Source organism: Eublepharis macularius, chromosome 6, assembly GCF_028583425.1.
Source record: "Eublepharis macularius isolate TG4126 chromosome 6, MPM_Emac_v1.0, whole genome shotgun sequence".
Classification (NCBI taxonomy): domain Eukaryota; kingdom Metazoa; phylum Chordata; class Lepidosauria; order Squamata; family Eublepharidae; genus Eublepharis; species Eublepharis macularius.
The window spans coordinates 649765-672766 of record NC_072795.1 but is presented as its reverse complement, the minus strand read 5'-3'; the positions used below and the strand labels follow the sequence as shown (position 1 = coordinate 672766).

Genomic DNA, 23002 nt, shown 5'->3' with positions numbered 1-23002 from the left:
CAGCATGACAAAGTTTGACAACGAATCCGTTTTCCCAAAGGAAAAATCGGGCAATTTGACTTCCCACTGAAGAAAACCTGTGAAATATTTTCCCTTTCTGAGTGAGGAAAAACTTGTCTCCCAAAGCAGTTCCCTCATTCCAAATGTACAGAATGAAAAATTTTGAGGACTTTCTCAGTTTTCCCAACAGAAAAACTGGAAAATTGGGGGGAAACACAGAAAGAGAACTCTCTCATACTGCAGACACGTCCAATATTTCAAGGTTTTTTTCTTTTAGCGTAAATAATTTCCCACAACAGTTAATATGCTGTAACGTGTTTCCTGCTCTGCTTCCTCTTCCTCCCCCTAAAGCTCCCGCCCCAACCGTTCAGCCTCCCCTCCCAGCCCCCCCTTCCCTCCCCCCCTGGGGGGCCCTATCTTCCTCCTGCTCTCTTTTTCAGGGGCGTCAGGAACCATTTTGAGTTGCTCGGACAACCCCAAATGCAATCCAGACTTCTAATTTTTTGTGTTCAAGCGTTACTTATTTGTCTGGGAAGAGAACAAGCCCGGCTGCAATCGATCCCCCCCCACCCCCACCCCCACCCGCTTTTATATCTGTTCTGTAAACCTACCGTTCCCTCCAAGTAAGTGGAAAGACATTCCTTCTGCCACTCATGGCTTTCAGGTAAAACTGGAGCAGACAAAAATCTCCATCCTACAGTCCAGCCAGACAGCCAAGCTCCCCTTCCCTTGCCCTTCCTGGCCAAGACCCCCCCCCCCCACACACACCCAATTGTGCATGCTCAGGATGTACAATGGCCGATATCCAGAGGCTAGTTTAAGAGTTAAGGCTGCAGCCTATCCAGCTGGATAAAAACAAATTTCTCGTGCTTCCAGTCAGCTGGGCGAGGTGAATGGCAAAGCCATATTCTCACAAGTGGCACACTGAGGAGTCGAGCTCTGCCTACAATTTCCCACCAGGTAGAAGGGACAAAAAGGGAAGAATCCCATTAAAATTTATTTACTTCATTTATACCCCACCTTTCTCCCCAACGGGAAACCAAAGTAGCTTACACTACTCTTCTCCATTTTATCCTCTCAACAACCTCGTGAGGTGGGTTAGGCTGTGGAATGAGCCCACGGTCACCAACGCAAGCTTCCATGGCAGAGCGGGGATTCAAACTCAGGTCCTCATCTGACACTCCAGTCACGATGCCACACTGGCTGTCTTTGGCAAGGGACTCCAAGGCGGCATCTTCAGGGGCCTGGGCGGGCAGGGGCAGAGGAGGCAACTTTGGCAACTACTTGCGCGCGCAGCTGTACACGCCATCAAATTGCAACTGATGGATGGTGACCCCAGCAGGGCTATCAAGGCGGGTTTGAAGCAGAGGGGCCCTTGCTGAGCCTTCCTCAGTGGGCCCCCATCCAAGGATCGACCCTGCTTAGCTTCTGAGTTGTGGCAATCGGGCTAAACCATGCCGCCTCCCCCCCACACCTGACCATCTGTACAATGCTTCAACTGACATAGCGGGGCAAATGTTCAACCAAAGGAAGCAGTCGGCAGACACTGCTTGCCATGGGGTTTTTTTCCCCCTTTTGCAATCAGTGGTTTTAAGGACCAGTGAAATGATTCTATTTACGAAGGGTATGTCTTGTTACAGGGTCATTCTGCCCCACCTGTCAAGGTACCAAGAGGGGGCAGGAACCACCTGCCTGGACCGGAATCGACAGGCCAGTCTGGTTCCAAAGACGTGCCCAGCCCAGAAGCCAGTGGGCTGTCTGAGGCCACCACGTGGACACAAGTCCTGGCAGAGAATCTGGGGCTGGTGGAGGCACGTGCTCCTGCAGGCAGCCAGTGCCAAAAGGACCCCCTCCTTCCTGTTGGGAAGAGGGACAGAAGGAGGCATGCGGAGTGGGCTTCCTCTTCGGCGCAGCTCATTTGGGAGATGGGCCTGAATGTCTGCCATGCTGACATTTCTTCCAACGGTGAAAAAGCTAGAAATGCAAAGGCAAGGCAAGGCAAGGCACGGGCGGGGGCGGGGGGTCCACGGGTCAGCCCTGCAGGAGACACGAGGCTGGCACTCCGGCATTTCCAGCTCAGCCCCCTGAGGGAGGAGGGTCAAGAGGGGCAGAGCAGACAGAACTGAGCCCTCTGGACCAGTGGCCGGATTCTTATGGTGATCAGCCATCCTCCGAAGCGCCTGCCCACATTCTTCTGCCTGCAGAGCAAGCACAACGCCATGTGCCTCTCACGAAGGAGCACCGCCAGGCAGTGATCGGCTCGAAGCCTCCCAGGACATTCCTTGTCAAGCTGGGGTTTTAAGTCCAGTTAAACTCCACCCCCCTCCCCACGTGGGAGCCTAATGAAACCGCAGAACAGGCCTGGGCGTGGGGAGTGGGGGGCCTCTTCCTCTCCCCGCCTCCTCTTTCGTCCTCCTTCCCTGGACACATCCTGCTCTCAGCTGCTGACCCCCCTCCCCACACGTGCTGCAAGACTTGCTGATGACGCCACCCCACACTTCCTCCTTCTCCTGTGCCGCCACACCATCTGCCACGCAGGCAAGGAAACAGCTACAAAGCCAGGCTAGGAAGATTAATCTCTAGCAAAGCTTCAACACGAAAAAGTCTGGAAACTGAAAAAAAGGGGGGGGGGAAGCAAGCTCCGAGCCCTGCCGACAGATTCACCCTGCAGCCTACAAGGTTGATAAAGAAGGGGGGGGGGAGCACCGAGTTCCTGGAGGGACGTCCAAGGTCTCTGGGAACAGGCCAAAAGCAATGTTCCAGGAAGCCCAGAGCCCCCAAGACTCCGCATCTTCAGAGGAGCAGCCTAGAAACAGAAATGGACCTCAAGCACAAGCCAATGAAGAAGAAGGGCCAGTCGCAGCCAGGTGGTTTGCAAAACTTACAGTGTGATAGTTGACCATCTCTTGAAGGCTATCGGAGAACTTTGTCAGGCTGGTCTGTAAGGGAAGAAAGAGAGAGGGAGAGAAAGCAGCGTTCCAGTGAAGAACACAGAAGAGTTTTTCACCACACTGAAGCAGATCCAAGACAGCAATGAAGACGGATGGCCTGGATTTGGCTTAGAAGACATTCCTCTTAATACCCTTAAATTTGGGGCCTGGCCTGCCTCTGTGGCTCAGGATAGGTGACATAAATGCTTAATATTTTACATGGGGCTGAAGAAATGGGTTTACCTTAGAAAATAAAGAGGATGGGCACAAAGAGTTTGCAAGCACTGAAAGGTGGGAGACAAGTTGCCCTTGGGATTCAGGGGGTCTTAATAAAGAGCTTTGCACCAGCATCGGCTGGCAGCAGGGGCAGAGGGGTCTCCTCTTGGGCACAAACAACAGCTAGCACGGCGCTTGGGTAACACCAATCACCATTTGGGGCGGGGCGGGGGCGGGCCCGGAAGGAATTTTCCTCCAAGCCTGATTGGCCCAGGGATCCCGGAGGGGTTTTTGCTTCCCTAGCTGTGGAAGTGGGTCCCTGGCAGAACACAGAACCAAGAGAAAGGGAGATCTCCCGGCAGTGGAGAGCCTCTAAAGGGGAGGGGAGGGAGGAATGCCCCCCCCACCCCGGGGCACAGGCACAAAAGCGGCCCGGGCAGCCCCTGAGGGCCCACAGTACAGCACCCCCACATGACTGGCAGCAGCCCGACTAGCCCAAAACGGTTCACAACACCACTCGACGTGGATGGCAAACGAGCCTCTGGGGTGTCCCAAAGGGAAGCCTGACTCGAGTGCGGAGGGGAGAGCGAATCCGAAGGGCTGCGCCCAGGCAAAGGACCACAGACTCACCTCCACTAGCGCATCTTTGCTGGAATATTGAGCGAGGTCTCGGATGCCAGCCATGAACTGCTTGTTGGCCACACAGAAGGCTTTCCCTGTGTCAATCATCGCGATGCAGAGCTTCACCAGCTGCAAATGGGGGGAGAGGGTCTGGTGAAGGACTGAGCCTCTCCGCCCCGGAGCACAGGCAGCCGCCCCCTTCTCCCACGAACAGGCCTTGCTTGCTCGGATGCAGAAAACCTTTCCCAAGATGAACCCGATGGCTTCCCGTGGGAGGCAGAGCAGAGCAGCACAGCCGGAGGGGATGCCGCAGTCCCCAGCATGCCTGAGTGCTCCCCAATGAAAAGGTAGCAGAAGAAGCCAGCCGGCACCACCAGTGTGGTCACCGTCGGGGCATGACAGTCACACAAGCGGGATGCGTCTCGTTTTCATCCGCTAAGAGGGGGGGCAAGGAAGCAGGAACCCCTTCAGCTGTACGGGGACTTAAAACTCACTGGGGTGGACGTCCCCCCCCCCGACAAGACAGCCCAGCTTTCCCACACGGAGGCACCAGGCAACGTCTCACCTGGGAAGCGCACTTTCCTTTAAGCTCCCGTGCGCAGACCGAATGTCACGAATGGTTTGCTTTGGATGCAGAAGGAAAAGGACACTCATTTGCCCCTCTAATTTCTACTTCCCTCCCTGGTGAGAGGCCTACAGCTTTGTTCTCCTCTTCTCCATTTTGCCCCCGCCTGTGGAGTAAGGCAGGCTGAGCAGGCGCACGCCCGGCCCAAGGCCACCCAGCGACCCTCTGCGGCAGAGGAGGGGTCCGAGCCTCCACCTCCCGGATCACAGTCCAGCACTCTAACCACTCGTACACCGTGCTAGAGTTAAGAGGCTTGTCCAGAGCCCAGGCCCCCCCAGGGCTGCCCCGCCTAGTCCAGTCACTGTAGGGAATGCCACGCCATGTCAAGAGCAGAGGCAGAGGCGAGGGGCTGGGCTCGCCTCCGTGGGCTGTTCGCTGAGCTCCCTTCTATCAAGCAACCCTCTTCATACTGGGGATGAACCATCAGACCGGTATGACAGCTCGCCACTCCAGTCGGTTAGTGACGGGAGGGCCCCGCTCGTCATGACCACAGATTTTGCCGATGTAGGCCCCGGTGGGGCCTGGAATGCCCCACCGTGTGTGGATCTGGCCAAGGGAGGCTGCTGCTCTCTCCTGGCCAAGCCACCCTTCTGTGCATGACTCCCCCAGAGAGGCTCCCGCACCACCGTGGCCTTCTTCCCTTCCTGCATTTCAGGCCAGGCAGACACCTAATCCTCTGAGCATGTGGAAAGTGCCGTCAAGTGGCAGCTGACTCATAGCAACACCATCTGTGGGGTTTTCAAGGCCAGAGATGAGCAGAGGTGATTTGCCACTGCCCTCCTCTGCACAGCAGTCCTGCACGGACTTCCTTGGCAGTCTCCCATCCAAGCACTGACCAGGGCCAACCCTGCTTAGCTTCCGAGAGCCAAGGAGACCAGGCGAGCCAACCCCACAGGAAACGGCCACGAGAACCTCTGCCCTCCCACACAATCTTCACTGACCCGCCAATATTTATTTATTTATTTAATTTTATTCTATTTATGCCCCGCCCTCCCCACAGATGGGCTCAGGGCGGCCAACAACATTAAAAGATACATTAAAATCACAAGAACATAAAATCAATAATAATTTTTTAAAAATCATTTAAAACAGTCCAGGAGCAGTCTATTTAAACAAATAGTGGGAGTCCGTATACGGGCATAGCAGATGGCCGAGGGCAGCCCCAGAAGAAGTGGTGGTCTGAGATGGAAGAAGGAGGACGCCCGCTGCCACTCAGCCAAAGGCCCGGTGGAACATCTCCATTTTACAGGCCCTGCGGAACTGTAACAGGTCCTGCAGGGCCCGGATCTCCAGCGGGAGAGCGTTCCACTAGGCCGGGGCCAGGGCAGAAAAAGCCCTGGTCCTGGTGGAGGCCAGACGGGTGTCCTTCGTAGTATGTTCTTGGGCTGGGAACTAGAGCATGCAGCTGGCCCTTGCAAAGGGGAGAAGTCATCCAGGCCATTCTTACATCACCGCTGCTCTATACCCAAAGGACAGCAAAAAACGACCAGGGTCCCTGGCCAACCTAGCCTGGGGGGAAATTCCTTCTTGACCCCGAAGTGTCGACTGGCATTACCCTGGGCATATGAGAAAGGGATATGATAGCCCGGCACTCGCTCATTCCTTCTTGCCCTCCCTCTCCCGATCTGTCTGTCAAGTCACAACTGACTTACGGCAACCCTCACTGGAGCTGTCAAGGCAAGTGAGAAGCAGAGGTGGTTTGCCATTGCAGAAGGCCATCCAGCTTCTTCTTAAAAACCTCCAAGGAAGGAGAGCCCTCCACCTCCCGAGGAAGCCTCTTCCACTGAGCAGCCGCTCTAAGCGCCAGGAAGGTCCTCCTCATGTTTAGCTGAAACCTCCTGTGGTTTAGTTTTAACCCACGCTTTCTGGTCCAACCCTCCGGGGCAACGGAAAACAACTCCACTCCATCCTCTACGTGACAGCCCTTCAAATACTTAAAGAGGGCTCTCATATCCCGTCTCAGCTGCCTCCTCTCCAGGCTAAACGTACCCAGCTCCTTCAACCTTTCCTCATAGGACTTGGTCTCCAGACCCCTCAACATCTTCCTTGCCCTCCTCTGGACATGTTCTAGCTTGTCCATATCCTTCTTAAATTGTGGGGCCCAAAACTGGACACAGTACTCTAGGTGAGGTCTAACCAGAGCAAAGTAGAGCGATCTGGACACTGTGCTTCTGTTGACACAGCCCAAAACCACATTTGCTTTTTTAGCTACATCACACTGCTGACTCATGTTTAGTGTATGGTCTACTATGACCCCTAGATCCTTTTTGCACATACTACTGCCAAGACAAGTCTCCCCCATCCTATAATTATGCCTTCGATTTTTCCTTACATTTCTCTCTGTTGAAATTCATTTTGTTAGTTTTAGCCCAGTTTTCCAGCCTGTCAAGATCGCCTTGAATCTTGCACCTGTCTTCTACTGTGTTAGCAACCCCTCCCATTTTAGTTATTGTCTGCAAATTAAGGAGCGTTCCCTCTGTTCCATCATCCAAGTCATTCATAAAGATGTTGAACACCACGGGGGGTCCTGGACAGATCCCTGAGGATCTCCACTTGTCACTCCTCTCGAAGAGGATGAGGAACCACTTAAAACTACTCTTTGAGTATGATCTGCTAACCCAATTACAGATCCACTTAACAGCAGTAGGATCCAAACCAGATTGTACCAACTTGTCAACAAGAGTATCATGTGGAACCTTATCAAAAGCCTTACTGAAGTTGAGATAAACTATGTCTACAGCATTCCCCTGATCCAGCCAGGTAGTCACTTTCTCAAAAAGAGAGATCAGGTTAGTCTGACACGATTTGTTCTTGAGGAACCCGTGCTGGCTCTTAGTAATCACAGCCATCCTTTCTAAATGCTCAAGGACTGACTGGCTGCCGATCTGTTCAGAGACCTTTCCAGGTATGGATGTCATGGATGGCAGGTTTATAGTTACCTGGATCCCCTTTTTGAAGATGGGGACAACACCTGCCCACCTCCAGTCTTCTGACACTTTGCTTGCTCTCTAAGAATTCTCCAAGATGATGGACAGACGCTCCGCCGTTACGTCAGGAAGTTCCTTGAGTACCCTAGGGTGCAATTCATCTGGCCCTGAGGATCTGATTTCACTGAAAGAAGCTAGGTGTTTACACACCGCCCCTATGCCTACCCTAGTCTGCCCAGTTTTCCCTGCAAGAGAAGCCCAAGGCAAAGGAGGCCTTGAGCAGTTCTGTCCTCTCCATCTCCTGTTAAAATCCCACTTCCCTCTCCCCACATAGCCAGTTCTCTATTTCCAGCCTGAAATTGAGCCCAGACAAGACGAAGTGAGGCTGGTTGAGAAGGCAGAGGTCTTGAAGGGAATTATGCTTCCTATTTTCCGTAGGGTTCAGTTGACCCTTGTGGACTCGTGTAAGAGTCATGAGGTTATACTGGACCCAGCAGTGCTGCTAGAAAAGTTAGCTGACTAAGTTGCAAGAAGTGTCTTCTACAAATTCATTCGAACCTGGAAGCTGGGCCCCTATCTTGACACGGGTGACCCGGCCACCTGGGTTCGTGCCACGGTAACATCGAGACTACTCGACTGTAATGCACTCTGCAAAGGTCTATCTTCCAAGTGAACTCGGAGACTCCAGCCTGATTATTGTCAGGAGCTGGGTGGAGCATGCCTATTAATCCCCTTTTGCAGTCACTCTACTGGCTGCCCATCGGTTACTGGGCTCGATTCAAGGTATCGGCCGACACAAACAAAGCCCTTCACGGCCTTGGCCCCCCGCGTCTGCAGAACTGCCTATTCCCTTATGCTCCAGCACGGCAGCTTCACTCAGCTGAACAAGGCTTCTCTGCGGTGCCCCCACGTTATGCAACTGCCTGCCTGAAGAAATCAGGAAAGCTCCCACACTCCTGGCTTCCTGCACACAATGCGAAGCGGAGTTGTTCAGGAGGGCTTTTTCACGCTGGCAACAGGGCCACGCTGCAAGGAAACAGTTCAGAGAGATGTTCTGGGAAAGGAAGAGGGACGGGAGATTAGACGACCGGGTAGTGTCTGCTGCTGTAAGTCTGCTCCTACTGGGCAGTTCCCCCATTGTTTAATAGGTCATGTTAAAACGACTTATGCTTGTTTTCAACCATATCTCGTCTCTGTATTCGGATTTATGCTTCTGTATTCCTGTATTTGACTGCATGCTTCTTTTCCGTTTTCTGCAATGCGTACCCTATTGGGTCGTTTCCTGAATGTCCCAGCTGGGGATCAAACTGACGTACCCAGTGTAATCCACCTGGAGTCTCAGTGAGGAAGGTGGACTGTAAATAAAGTAGAATAAAATGTGCTGGAAGCGACGGCCTGTGCAATGCTCCTTTGTACAGAAATTCTTTGTACACAAATTCTTCGGGTGAGGGGCCAACAGAACTCGCAAGGCCAGAGAGGCCCCTTCCGGTCTCTCTCCTCTTCTCTGCCCTGCTGCTGTCTCATTACTTGCCCAGAAGGAGACTCTCGGGCGTGCCTTCCGTCCAGCTGACTCCTCCTCTTCCTGCTTCTCTTTGTAACTGACAGGAGGGCAAGACCTGCTCTTCGCAATCCCTTTCCATCCTGGGCCCGATGGCTGCCTGGAATTCTTTCTCTACCTTTCCTCTCCCAGTATGGAGTCCCTGAACAATAAAGGACTTCCATTTCTTTCCTAAAGTAACAGGCCTTGTGCAAACTTTATTCCTGAAGAAGCGCCCCCCCCCCCGGCCCTTCCACAGCACAAACCAGCTCCACGCTGGATCTGCTCGGCCGGCAGAGGGTCCCAGTTCCATCTCCAGCTCACAGGATCAGGGGACAGGCAACGAGGAGGGCCCCACCGGCACCCCCAGGCAGCAGCTGCCAGTCTGACTAAACTGGGTACCGCCCAGAGAGCTCACCGCCTCCCACCCCCCATGATCTCCTAGTTCCAAGCCACTCTCAGGGGGGGAAAAAAGCCTGCCCTCCTCTTAGGCTTTATGAGAGTTAAATTCTCATAAAAGGAGTTTAGACTCTGGAAAACAGTAGAGTCCAGTAGCACCTTTAAGCATAAGCTTTCGAGAACCACAGCTCTCTTTGTCAGATGCATCGTTAGAGGAATTAGCCTGGCTAACTCTTCTGGATCTAGACTTTGTTTTTTTTTTTTAATTTTATTGGTGAGTACATACAATGTTATTCAATACACAAATTCCCCGTCTTATCTAAATTATATCAGCCCCCCCTTCCCCCCTTACTGACTTCCAACAGCTTTCCAACCCCAAACCCCTCTTATTACTCAAATTACTCTTAACCATAATTTTTCTAAATCCTATATATGTTATATCACTTATTCTAAGCATGTTCAAATTCTTCTATATCTCCAATTTTCTAATATATCAATCTACATTTCACTGTTTAAACTATCTATTTTTAATACAATCTCCTTATTACTAATATTAGCTTAGATTAATTAATAGCTAAGTTTCCCCATTAGTGGTAAAGTTACTTCTCTCTCCCCTTTATAAAGTCACATATTAATAATTCTCAAACTGCCACAATCCTCCTTTCACATCCCATTTTTTTTCTAGATATTGTTTCAATTTCTCCCAGTCTGCAATATATTCTCCTGGATCAAGATAACAGGGTTAACATACCTGTAACTTATGTTCATCTTCGTTCTTCTGTGCCTCCACACATGGGGACTGCGCAGGCGCAGGCCAGCCGCCAGAGAATTTTCTAGAGCTTCCATGGCTCCGAAGGGGCCGTTTGTCGCGCGCCTCAGCGACCGTCTTCCCGCCCAAACGGTCACGTGATCCTCCAGCGACCAACGGCCCCTTCCCTCAGTTCTCCCTTGCCGCCGCTTGACCAACACACTTCAGCCATAACACCTTAAAAACACCAATTTCCGTTACAGCCATCACATTATTGTGCATTGGAGTTCACAGCGGGGTAGGAGGGAGGGTTGTGTGTCAGCACAGAAGAACTCGATGAACATAAGTTACAGGTATGTTAACCCTGTTTTCATCTTCGTTCTTCTGTGCCTCCACACATGGGAGTGTACCAAGCTTCACACAATAAGGAAGGCGGGGGTGAAGTCCAACACAATTTTATTAAGCAAACAAGATCAACAATAAATAGATATGCATATATACATCTATGTAAAAATACTGTGTAAGGACACATAAATATTCAATATTTACATATATACACACCCCCAGGTACATATATACACTCTTTCACACAAGGGTACCCAGCAGGTACACCAAGAAAGTCATCCCAAAACTCCTTCAGGAAAAAAGGGAGTGTAGGACAGCCCTAGCCACAGATACATCCTGCTCCGCATTGACATCAATGGCGTAATGCCTGACAAAGGTGTCTGCAGAGGACCATGTGGCTGCTTTACAAATGTTAACCAGGGGCACCCCCCTGAGGAGTGCCGAAGAGGATGCTTGGGACCGCGTGGAGTGGGCCCTGACACGAAGCGGGCAAGCCACCCCTGCCAGGGAATAGGCCTTGCTAATGGCCGTCACAATCCACCTAGACAGGGTCTGTGGGGAAGCCCTGTTACCCTTTTCCTTGGCCCCAAAACATACAAACAGGTGAGGACTGGAGCGGAATTCCTTCGTCCTATCCAGGTAATAGGCTAGGGCCCTCTTCAAGTCTAGGGAATGAAGGGCCTTTTCCCCCTTAGAGGAAGGTTGAGGAAAGAACGCAGGTAGTGAGATATCCTGCGAGAGGTGGAAGGCGGACACCACCTTGGACAGGAACCCGAGGCAGGGACGCAGGACCACCTTGTTGGGATGAAACACAAGAAAGGGAGGGTCAGACCGCAGTGCAGACAGCTCACTGACCCTTCTGGCCGATGTGACGGCCACCAAGAATGCTACTTTGTAGGATAGCATATCCAAGGGGCATGTAGCCATAGGTTTAAATGGAGGCAACATGAGACGTGAGAGCACCAAGGACAGTGACCACTGAGGCACTGGCGCAGACACAGGTGGGTAAAGATTGTACATGCCCTTAAGGAACTGGCGGGATTGTGGGTGAGAAAACACCGTAGCACCCTCAACTCGGGTGTGAGCAGCTGATATCGCTGCCAGGTGGACCTTGAGGGAGGACACCTTCAAGCCCAGGCCACGCAAGTGGCACAAATACTCGAACACAACCCCCAAGGGACTGCTGTCAGGCACCACTCCTCTGGCAAGTGCCCAGAGCTCAAACCTGCGCCACTTGGCCGCATAAGCGCGCCTAGTGGATGGCCGACGAGCATTCAGGAGGACCCTCTGTACCTCGTCAGTAAAGCCTATCGGGGAGGAACGATCCGCCAAGCCGTTAGGTGCAGCTTCCTGGGATCGTGGTGGACCAGGCTCCCGTTTAGGAGAAGGTCTTGCCGAGGGGGCAGACTCACATATGTCCGTTGGGACATCCGCAGGAGCTTCGGGAACCAAACCTGCCGTGGCCAGAAGGGGGCCACCAGGATGCAGTCCGTCCCGTCCTCCTCTATCTTGCACAGGACCCTGGGAATCAAGGGGAACGGAGGAAACATGTAGTGCAAGCCCTGCGTCCACGTAAACTGGAAGGCATCCCCAATAGAGAGGGGGTCGCTCCCTGCCCTGGAACAGAACGTGTGGGCCTTGGTGGTCGCCACAGTGGCGAACACGTCTATCACTGGATGACCCCACATCTGAAAGATCGGCCCAATGCACTCTACGTTCAGTTCCCACTCGTGGTCCAGCAAAGGGACCCTGCTGAGGGCATCTGCCCGGGCATTGTCTGACCCAGCCACGTGTATAGCACGGAGCGACACGCCGTTCCTGATAGCCCACTGCCAAGTGAGCGTGGCTTCCCGGCACAGGGCCATGGACACTGTGCCCCCCTGCTGATTCACGTAGTACATGGCAGTCGTGTTGTCCGTCTGCACCAACACCTGACGATTTCTCAGCAGTGCTGTAAGAGACACAAGTGCGAAACGAATGGCCCTTAGTTCAAGCACATTGATATGGAGGGTCTTTTCCCTCTCAGACCAGACATCCTGCACAGACACATCACCACAGTAAGCCCCCCATCCCAACAGAGAGGCATCAGTGGTAACCGTGACGTCATGGTGCTGATACCCAAAGGGGGTCCCTCTAAACAAGTTGTCATCAGACAGCCACCAGTCCAAGGAGGAGAGGATGACCCTTGGGACAGAGAATTTGAGGGACGGAGGGTGCAGCAGAGCATCGTACCTCCGCACAAACCAGTTCTGAAGTGTGTTGGTCAAGCGGCGGCAAGGGAGAACTGAGGGAAGGGGCCGTTGGTCGCTGGAGGATCACGTGACCGTTTGGGCGGGAAAACGGTCGCTGAGGCGCGCGACAAACGGCCCCTTCGGAGCCATGGAAGCTCTAGAAAATTCTCCGGCGGCTGGCCTGCGCCTGCGCAGTCCCCATGTGTGGAGGCACAGAAGAACGAAGATGAACTTTGAGTTTTCTTGTCATTTTGTCCATCTCAGCCATGTACAGCAATTTGTAAATCCAATCTTCTATAGTTGGTATTTCTTGCGCTTTCCATTTCTGCGCATACAAAATTCTTGCTGCTGTAGTCATGTAAAATAGCAATGTTCTGTACTGCCTTGGAACTTCTTCCATTCCCAAGTTCAGTAGCAACAACTCTGGGTTCTTATTTATTTGGGTTTGCAAAACCTCATTAATTATTTCTATTATATCTCCCCAGTATTGCTTAGCTAACTCACAAGTCCACCACATATGATAAAATGATCCTTCATGCTTTCTACATTTCCAGCATTTATCTGACATATTTGCATTTCCATGCACAATCTTCTTAGGCGTTAAATACCACCTATACATCATTTTGTATACATTCTCTTTAATATTGGTACAAGTTGAAATCTTCAAAGTGTTTTTCCACAAGTATTCCCATGATTCCATTGTTATTTCTTTATGAAGGTTTATTGCCCATTTCACCATCTGGACTTTGACTGTCTCGTCTTCCGTATACCATTTTAAAAGTATTTTATATATTTTCGAAATATCTTTTTTGCCTTCTTGTAGAATCACTTCTTCTAACTCCGAGTTTTTCAGTCTTATTCCTCCCTTTAGACAGTCCGAGTTGTAAAGATCCATAATTTGCCTATATTGAAACCATCCATAGTGAGGAGATAACTCTTCTTGTGTCTTTATTTTTAATATTCTATGTTCCATCGACATTATCTCTTTATAAGTTAAACATTGTTGTTCATTGTAAACAGTTCTCGGATCTATTACTTCATATGGTACCACCCATGAAGGGATACCACTTTCCATGTAATTCTTATATTTCTTCCAGATTGTGAAAAGGCTTCTTCTGATATAGTGATGCAAAAACATAGAGTCCGCTTTAACTTTATCATACCACAAATAGGCATGCCATCCAAACAACTTTTTGTATCCCTCCAAAGTCAGCAGTTTACGGTCTTTTAGCGTTATCCAGTCTTTTAACCATGTCAGACAAATTGCTTCGTAATATAATCTTATGTTTGGCAGTTGCAGCCCCCCTCTTTCTTTCGAGTCTTGTAATACCTTCATTTTCACTCGGGGTTTCCTGCCTGCCCACTCAAAGTCTGAAATTTTTCTTTCCCATTTGTCAAATTGTTTGAAGTCTCGGATAATTGGAATAGTTTGCAGCAAAAACATCACGCGTGGTAGCACATTCATCTTCACTGCTGCTATTCTTCCCAACCATGACAAATTTAATTTATTCCATTTTATCAAATCTCTTTCTATTTGTTGCCACAGTTTCTCATAATTATTTTTAAATAAATCTATATTTTTTGCAGTCAACTCAATTCCTAAATATTTCACTTTATCAGTTACCTCACAGTCCGTTATATCCATTAATTCTTGCTGTTTTTGCTTCGTCATGTTCTTACACAATATCTTCGACTTCTTTTTGTTCACATGAAATCCCGCCAAATCACCAAATTCCTTTATTTTTTCCATTATTTTTGGCATGTTGTCTATTGGATCTTCCACTATCAACATTACATCATCTGCAAATGCCCTGACTTTGTAGGAAAATTCCTTTATTTTTATGCCATGGATTGTATCGTCCTCTCGAATTTGAATCAGCAAAATTTCCAAAATCAAAATGAACAACAATGAAGATAATGGGCAACCTTGTCTTGTACCTTTACCTATTTTCAATTTTTTAGTCAAATCATCATTAACTACAATTGCTGCACACTGGTCTTTGTAAATTGCTTTAACTGCTTGTGGGAACTTTTCTCCCATTTGCAGCTTTTCCATAGTGGCAAACATAAAATCCCAGTTCAAATTGTCAAATGCTTTTTCCGCGTCTACAAAAAAGAAACCAACTTCCCTATCACAGTGCTTATCGTAATATTTAATAGCGTTTATTACTGTCCTTAAATTGTCCTTAATTTGTCTATTGGGTAGGAATCCAGCTTGTTCTTCTGCAATAAATTCCGACATCCATCCCTTTAATCTTTCTGCCATAATTTTCGCAAATATTTTATAGTCATTATTCAGCAACGAAATTGGCCGATAATTCTTAACATTGGTCAAATTCTGTCCATCTTTCGGGATCAATGATATATTAGCTTCATTCCATGAATCAGGAATCTTTTGGCCTTGTAATATTCTGTTAATTACCTCACTTAGAAACGGTGTCAGCTCATTGGCCATCATTCTATAGAACTTTGCTGTTATTCCATCTGGTCCCGGTGCTTTCCCTAATTTTGTTGATTGTATAGCTTCTTTTATTTCTTCCTCTGTCACTTCCCTATTTAACTTCTCTTTCCATTCCTCTGAAATTACTGGAAGCTTCACTTTCTCCAAATATTCCGCTATTGAATCTCTGTTCACCTCTTTCTTTTGGTACAGCTTTGCATAAAATTTAAAAAAGGCTCTACTAATGGCTGATTGATCTGTCAATGTTTTATCTTCCTCTCGAATCTTAGTTATGATTTTCTTCTCCCTTTTTTTTTTAATTGCCACGCTAAATATTTCTCAGGCTTATTTGCGCCTTCAAACGACTTCTGTTTCATTTTTTTAAAATTCCACTCCAATTCTCTATTGTTCATTGCCATCAATTGTTCCTGCAGGAGTTTCATATCCTGAAATATTTTCTTTTTTCCTGGTCTTTTTTTAAGTTGTATCTCTTTGGCTTTAATTTTTTCCATAATTTCAAGTCTCTTTTCTTCCCTACTCCTCCTAGCTCTTACATTCAGATCCATTAGCGTTCCTCTAATAACAGCTTTATATGTGTCCCATACCTTGTTAGTTGGTACATCCTTATTCAAATTGCACTGTATAAAAAATCTGGTCTCTCTTCATAGCAACGCCGTATTTTCTTCCGTTTGCAGCAAGTCTTCATTTATCCTCCATCTTCTTTTTTTTGTATTTTTCCCAAATCTCCACATAATTGGATTGGGATCTGAGCCTACCTTGGGCATTATCTCCACATCTCTAGTCCACCAGTTCTTTGGAGGCCCAGATCATGTCAATTCTTGATAGTGTAAGATGTCTTGCAGAGTAAAATGTATATTGTCTATTTTTCGGATTTTGTCTCCTCCACACATCTTCCAGACTTTCTTGTTCCTTAATCGCAAAACACGATTTTGGCAAAAGTCCTCTCTTTTTCTGTGCACTTTTAGATTTCTTGTCTTCTTCCAAATTTGTAACTCCATTGAAGTCACCTGCCAATATTATTTGATCATAAGTCAATTCATCTAATTGTTCCTCTAAGTCCTTGAAAAAATTTTCTTTTGCCCCATTGGGCGCATAAATTCCAATCACCAAAATCTTCTTTGAGTTCCAAATTATTTCCACTGCAATATATCTAGCATCTGTATCACTTAGAACCAGATTTGGCTGTAGCTCCTCCTTTATATATAATACAACTCCTCTCTTTTTCTTTTTGGAAGCTGCTACAAATTCATTTCCAAGTTTTGCAAGTTTCAAATATTTCACATCCTGTTTTTTAATATGTGTCTCTTGCAAACACACTATATTACATTTTTGTTTTAAAAGCCAGTGGACAATAGTCTTACATTTAAAAGGTGAATTTAGTCCATTTACATTCCAAGATATGATTTTACACTCCATGATCAAATTTTAGCTCCTTTTGGTAAGTCCTTTTCATTGTCCCTGATAAACCTTTCTATCTCCTGGCCAGATATGATGATTTTCCTTACACCACCAAATTCGAAAGCCAGTCCTTCAGGTATTTCCCATCTGTATCGGATTTTCATGTCTTTTGACATCTGGACCAGCTCTCTATACTTCTTCCTCTCCAACAACACCAATCTGGGCAGTTCTTTCATGATTCTCACCACTTTCCCATCAACCTCTAATGGGTCCTTAAATTGTTTACTCACAATTGACTCTCTTGTCTTTCTAGTTGTAAATTGCACAATCATATCTCTTGGTAACTTCCTTTGAGCTGCAAATTTTGAGTTAATTCTGTATGCCACGTCCAGAAGCGCTGCAATCTCCTCTTCTTCTTTTCCCAGGTATGCCGCCAAAATTTCTGTAATCTGCTCTTGGGCTGTTTTTTCCAAAACTTCCAGGATTCCACGAAATCTCACTTGTCTTTCCATTTGTTTACATTCAGCTACGGCCATTCTTCCCTTCACGCCTCTCATCTCCATTCTCTGCACATTTGCCAAGGTATCAGCCACCTTTTCTACTGCGTTAACTCTCTGCTGTGTAACTTGCATTTCTTTTTGAACCTGATCCATATTCTTCGCTAATTCTGCCATCTCCGATTTAAGTGTCTCTTTAAAGTCTTTCAAATTTTTCGCCATCTCTTGTACCATATCTTTAAGCTCTTTATTCCCTTCCAAAACTTTTCCAGGTTTAGGTTTTCCAGCGCCATTTGCCATTCCTTCTTCGACATCGTGGGGCTAGCTCTACTTCGCTCCCATGAGTCTGCTCTTTTCCTTAGCTCCGTGGCGCGATTTTATTATTTTCCTTTATTTTTAAAAGTCAAAGTTTAGGTTATTTTTGTAAAAACTGATATTTACGCGGTCCAAAATGTCGGGCGTCTTTTCTCTATGGTTTTATTCTGAGGCAACCGCCCTTACCCTTGTCTAAGATGGCCTACTTCCGTTTTTCTTGAAGCCGCAGCTTTGCCCTCTTCAAAAATGGCAATATTCCACTTCCGCTGCTTACAAGCCGCTTCTCGCCAAGCTCTTTATGGTTCTGACGCACTTCCTGTTCCTCTCCGTTTCACAGCAGTTCTCTCTAGCCGCAGGTATGTAAACAATAATAGTTTTTTCCGCTCTAACTTTTCTTCACAATGTCACTTTTTAATAATTTATTTGCCAGAGTTTTCTCAGTTATATATCAAGTCTTTTGCAGTTTTCTAGATCTCTTTGTCACTTTATTTCTTATTGTAATCAGTCCCGTAATGAGAGATAGCAATCTTTACCTTCTTAGATGTTTCTCTTGGGTTGTAGTCACTGCTTCGATTATCCAATCGATTCAAGTTCCCTTCTTAGTTTGCTGAAGCTTGGGCATGTAGGTCTTATGCCAAAATTTGACTCCAAAGTCACTGCAGAGATCTCAGCAACCTCTCTTCGGGTGGGACCTCAAGGGTGGATGGGGGCTCGTTATGTAGAACCCCCCTCACACCCGAGATCAACGCGCCCTCAAGGTCTTGAGCGTACTTGCCTGTTCTCCGCCTGAGAACAGGGGGCTGCGGGCAGTTTGCACCCCTCCAGCCCTACAAACAGCGACTTGGACAGCCCACCTCCCTGAGCTGCGTTAGACCTCCATGGATCCCAAGCCGGAAGTTTTTCCTCTGGATCTAGACTTTGGAAAGCTCCTGGTCAGGAATGTGGTTGGTCTCTAAGGCACAACTGGACTCGAATCTTGCATTAGAAAGAGCTCAATTCCCTCATGCTGCAATCGAAAGCAAAGTCACAGTGCAGCAGCTGAATCCAGGAGTGCCCAGCCCCTCCGCCACCTGGCGCTGAAACCCCAGGCCAGCCGGCTCGTCCACACTCCCCCAATGCAAGAATGATGACGCTGCCCCACAGATATCAGCAGAGCCGCCTTCAGTCAGATGTGCAGACTGCTCCACAACATACAGCCTCTCCCCCAGGGACCCAGACTTCCCAGCGCCACAACCCCCGGAGTGGACTTCAGAAACCCGACCTGCAGCAGCAGCCAGGGAAGCAGGCGCAGCAGCGGCTCGATGGGGCCGAGCCAGGCGCTCACGGCAGGACTGCCCCAGCCCAAGATCAGGCCCAAGGGAATAAAGCCAGGCCAAAAGCCCTTCCCATGCACCGCCCGCCACCCCTCCCCCCCTTAAACTGAGTCGTAGTTTGGCATCATGACGAGCCCGCGGGCATCGGCCAACGAGGGCACTTGGCAGGCCGAGGTTCCCGCTGGGCCACATTCCCACCAGCTCTTTCCTGATGAGCCAGCAGGGTGTCCTGGGAGGCCCAGGTTCAAATCCCCCCCCCCCCCCGCTCTGCCACGGAAGCTCCCTGGGAGACCTCAGGCCAGTCACTCCCCCCCCCCCTCAGCCCAGCCTTCCTCACAGGGCAGCTGCTGGAGGAGACAAAATGGAGGAGAAGAGGACAATGAGGGGAGCCGCTTTGGGTCTTGTTGGGGAGAAGAGCAAGGTAGAAATATCTAAATAAGTAGACAAATTATCCCACTTTGTGTACGTGTACATGAAAGCAGACGGCCTCAAAACTGTGGAGACATGTCAGACGCCCAACAAGGATAGACCTTCAAAGCCCTTCATGACCTCAAGATGGGCAGCCGCGTCAGTCTGTCTGCAGCAGTGGACAAGAGCAAGAGTTCAGCAGCACCAATCAGACGAACCAAATTTGAAAGCAGGGCAGGAGCTTTCGTGAGCCTCCCTATTTGCAGGCATCTGCTCTGGCCACGCGGATCCAAGCTTCAGTAACCAAGGACAGGTCACTGTCCTGTGCTATACACGGGGCTGCCCTTGAGGACCCTCCCAAAACTACAACTGGCACAAAACGCAGCAGCCTGTTTGTCACCAGGGACTAGCCAATGGGACTGAGTTGCTCCTGTTCCGAGTCCCCAATTGCTTTCTGGGGCCGGCCAACTCAAGGTGCCCCTGCTTACCTGGGCTGGGCATCCCCACTACCTTGTGACGAGACACGAGGTGGTTTTTTTGAGGCCCTGGAATCCAAGGGAGCTCAGGGCCAGCAAGACCGCGGGAGACTGTGCCGTGGACGCACAGGAGTGAGCAAGCGGGGGGCCCTTTCAGGGCAAGCGCTGCTCTTCCCCCATGAACCCCGTGATTTTCAAAGGGAGCCGCAGCAGCGGAGTCCAGAATGCTCACCTTCTCCAGCTTCAGCTCTAGCTCTGTCACGTCTCCTTCCACATCTTCCAGAGCAGCCCTACGAAGCAAAGCACAGAGGGCCATAAGGACTCTCACAACACGTACTACTGAAATAATACAGGTGATTAAAAAACACATCATACCAAGCAATACCAAGCAATGCAGAGGGACGCACTTGTATTCTGGGTGAACTTGTAAACTTTGTATGAACTGTCTGTGTGGGTTTTTTCCAGAGTGTTAGGTAACCAAAACAGGTGTGCTTTTATCTTTGGCAGCCAATTAAAAATAGTGGACTCTATCTAGATTCATGTTCCTCTATCAGAGAATGGACCCATAGTGATCTACCATCTTAACTTTTTCTGCCATCTCTCACAGATTTATAGTTTTGTTTGGCAAATTGGCCATAATGTCATTTTCTGGCTAATTAGGTTATGCAACAGAAATGATAAATATTCAATGAAGCATCAAACAAATCATTGTTTGTTTATGTTATTACATGAAAAGGTCTTAGATATTTGCATAAGATAACCTGCAAAACATGCAAACTCAGATAGTAGGTTAGAGTCCTGATTGGAAGATATCTCATGAGAATCTAGGTGAGAAATTTACCCTTGCATGGTATGCTATGAGAGTCTTAATGCGTTTCATAGAAACTTTAATTGTTTTAAACTTAGAGTTTATCAGGAAATGTTAGCAAACTTAATTCTTATTGCCTTTATGTGTTCGATTTTTGTAGGATTTATATTAATAACCAACTTGCTTCATTAAAAAACTAGGATGTATTTTCAATAAAAGGAAATAAACTCTAGGAGGTGTCTGTGTATTTTGATGAGAAGCAGCAAAGCTATAAAGAACCCTATATAAATAAATGTACTGATAAGCAAATGGTTCAAAGAAGCAATTCTGCTTGACAGGTCTTGAACTAATTGCTGAAAGCTGTCCAAGAGAAAAGATAAAATCTTTCCCTTGGAATAGTGGAAGCTTCGTTAAGATGTGGGCAGGGGAGCCCATTGCAGTACACGACCCTCAACCGTGACAGCTGCCGTCAGCATAATTTCAGGAGCACACAGCAGGAAGGCTTGTGACAGGGGGATCACAGCCCCGTCACCCATGGCAGCATTCCAGGGCGTGGGGAGGGGGGGGAGGGCACCCCGCTTTGGCAGAAAATGAAAATCTCTAGTCATCTTGACATCAAGAAACCACTAGGAAGTCACAGCTTGGCAAGGCAAATTAGTTTGGCCTGGAAAATGGCCACATGCATCTATGACAGCAACATCAAGACTGGACTACTGCAATGCACTCTACATGGGCCTGCCCTTGAAGTCAACTGGGAAAGTCCTGTTAGTACAGAACGCTGCTGCTCGGTTGATTTTGGGAGCTGAGCAGAGCAAGCACATCAGGCACATTCTGCAGTCACCCAGTTGGCTGCCTCTCAGTCACCCAGCTCAGCTCAAGGTAGGGACCATCACGTCCAAGGCATTTCATGGCCTTGGACCCTCCAATCTGCAAGACGGACTCTCTTCCTATGCGCCACCAAGACAGCTTTGTTTGACCAAGCAGGGCCTTTTCGGGGTGCCACTCTTCAACTGGGCATGCTCAACAGACGCCTGGACACGTGCCTTCGCTGTAGTGCCCCCTCCCCCACCCCACGGGTTAGGAAGGCTCTGTGCAGGGGATTTCTATAAAAGTTATAAAGGGCTATATTACAACAAAATGGTTTGGGGAGGTGCTTTTCACAAAGAATGACTAGATCCCGGTGTACAGCGCACATTATCTTATTATAAATAAATATCTGATTGCTATATTTATTATTCTACTCCCGTTGAACTTCTATCTTATACTTATGTAATATCATTTCCTGTGTTGTTTAATGTATCACGTTTAAAACTTAAACTTTGTTTCTGATTTCTATAATCCTAATCTTGTTCTACCAATTGTGTAATCTGCCTTGAGTCTCAGTGAGAAAGGTGGACTATAAACAAAATAAATAAATAAAATTTACAGGAAATATTATCTAATGCTGCAGATTGTATTACACAAAAATCTTCATACAACAGCTTGAGGAAAATCTTTTATTTCCCTCATTCTAAAATGAAAAAATATCACAAGAGGTTTTTCCCCCTTCAGTGGTCTCCAAAATTTTGTCAATTTTTTCCATTGGAAAAACTGACAGAAGTCCTCTGGACAAAAAGTCTTTACAGCTCTACTTCCACCCTCAGACTCCCCCATCTCCACGACAGCCCCTGACAACGTGCAGTCCGAGTACACGCAACTGAAGTGGCTTGCTGCCTTACACCGACACGCAAAGCTCTGCATTACGTGGCCAGAACAGCCAGGATTCCCACAAGCAAATCACCAATCAAGGAAGGAAACCCACAAAACTAGACAGCTGCTCACAGTAACATTACACCGATGTGTCAGAAATGATAAGGACCCAATGTTCGTCCATCTGGGCACTGGAATGGTGAGTCATCAGTCACACGTTCACCCAGTTAACGAGGGCATTAATGCTGGCTGCTTAAACGGCATCCAGGTGACAGGGTGGCATCTCCTGCAAACTACCTTGCGCTTTTGCGGGGGGGGGGGGTAGAAGTACTATAAAATGTAGCAAAACAGACCAACGTACCATGGCAGTAAAACTAAAAATTAGACCTCTGACCTACATCACATTATGAGAAGAAAATGTTCTCTTTCATGAGTTATTTCATTTAACCATCTCCAAATTCTGAAACAACTGAGGACTGTCATGTAAACAACTATTTCTTGCATCCCTCCCAAGCTGAGGACTCGGCACGGCTTCCAAAGCAAAATGCACATTTAAACGGAAATATACACCCCCTCCCCCCCACCCAGGCTCCTAGTGAAGCCTAAAGCAGGAACTGCGCCCCGAGACCCTCGGCTGGCACTGCACCCACAAACACAGCTCACACCAGGCTACAAGTCAAGAGCCTTCGGCCAAGCCCATCTCTCGGCTACCTGCCCCAAAGAAAAAGGCGCCAGGGGCTCAGCTCCAGCTCAGGCAGCCCCAATTCCCTCAAACGTGGATGCAGAAAGAGGCCAGAGCTTTCAGTTCACTGCAGCTGTTCAACATCCTGCTTCTATATTTGTGGGCAGGAGACTCATAATCCTTTGCAAAGGATGCCCCATACAGAGATGGGAAGGCCTGGGGGAAATCCTGGGAAACACCAGGGGAGAATTCTCCCCATTTCCCCCCCCCCCCCCGTGGACTTGGTTTCAGTTTTTTGGACGGGAGCACTGGAAAAAAGCACACTTTCTCTTGTAGAATGACTGGTCTCCTTGCAGCTGGAGACCAACTTCCGTTT

At 48.4% G+C, this 23002-nt stretch overlaps 1 protein-coding gene across 3 annotated transcripts in view; it reads right to left on the bottom strand.

Annotated features, from left to right (window-relative positions):
- The window catches only part of ACAP2 (ArfGAP with coiled-coil, ankyrin repeat and PH domains 2), a 63980-nt gene that overhangs the window by 39245 nt on the left and 1733 nt on the right, over positions 1 to 23002 (bottom strand). For all 3 annotated transcript variants that reach the window (XM_054982183.1, XM_054982184.1, XM_054982185.1), the window contains exons 2-4: positions 19680 to 19737; positions 3777 to 3896; positions 2886 to 2939 (exon numbers count right to left, since the gene is read on the bottom strand). In XM_054982183.1, coding sequence (XP_054838158.1) covers positions 2886 to 2939; positions 3777 to 3896; positions 19680 to 19737 — 232 coding nt within the window. The remainder of the gene's footprint in view (positions 1 to 2885; positions 2940 to 3776; positions 3897 to 19679; positions 19738 to 23002) is intronic.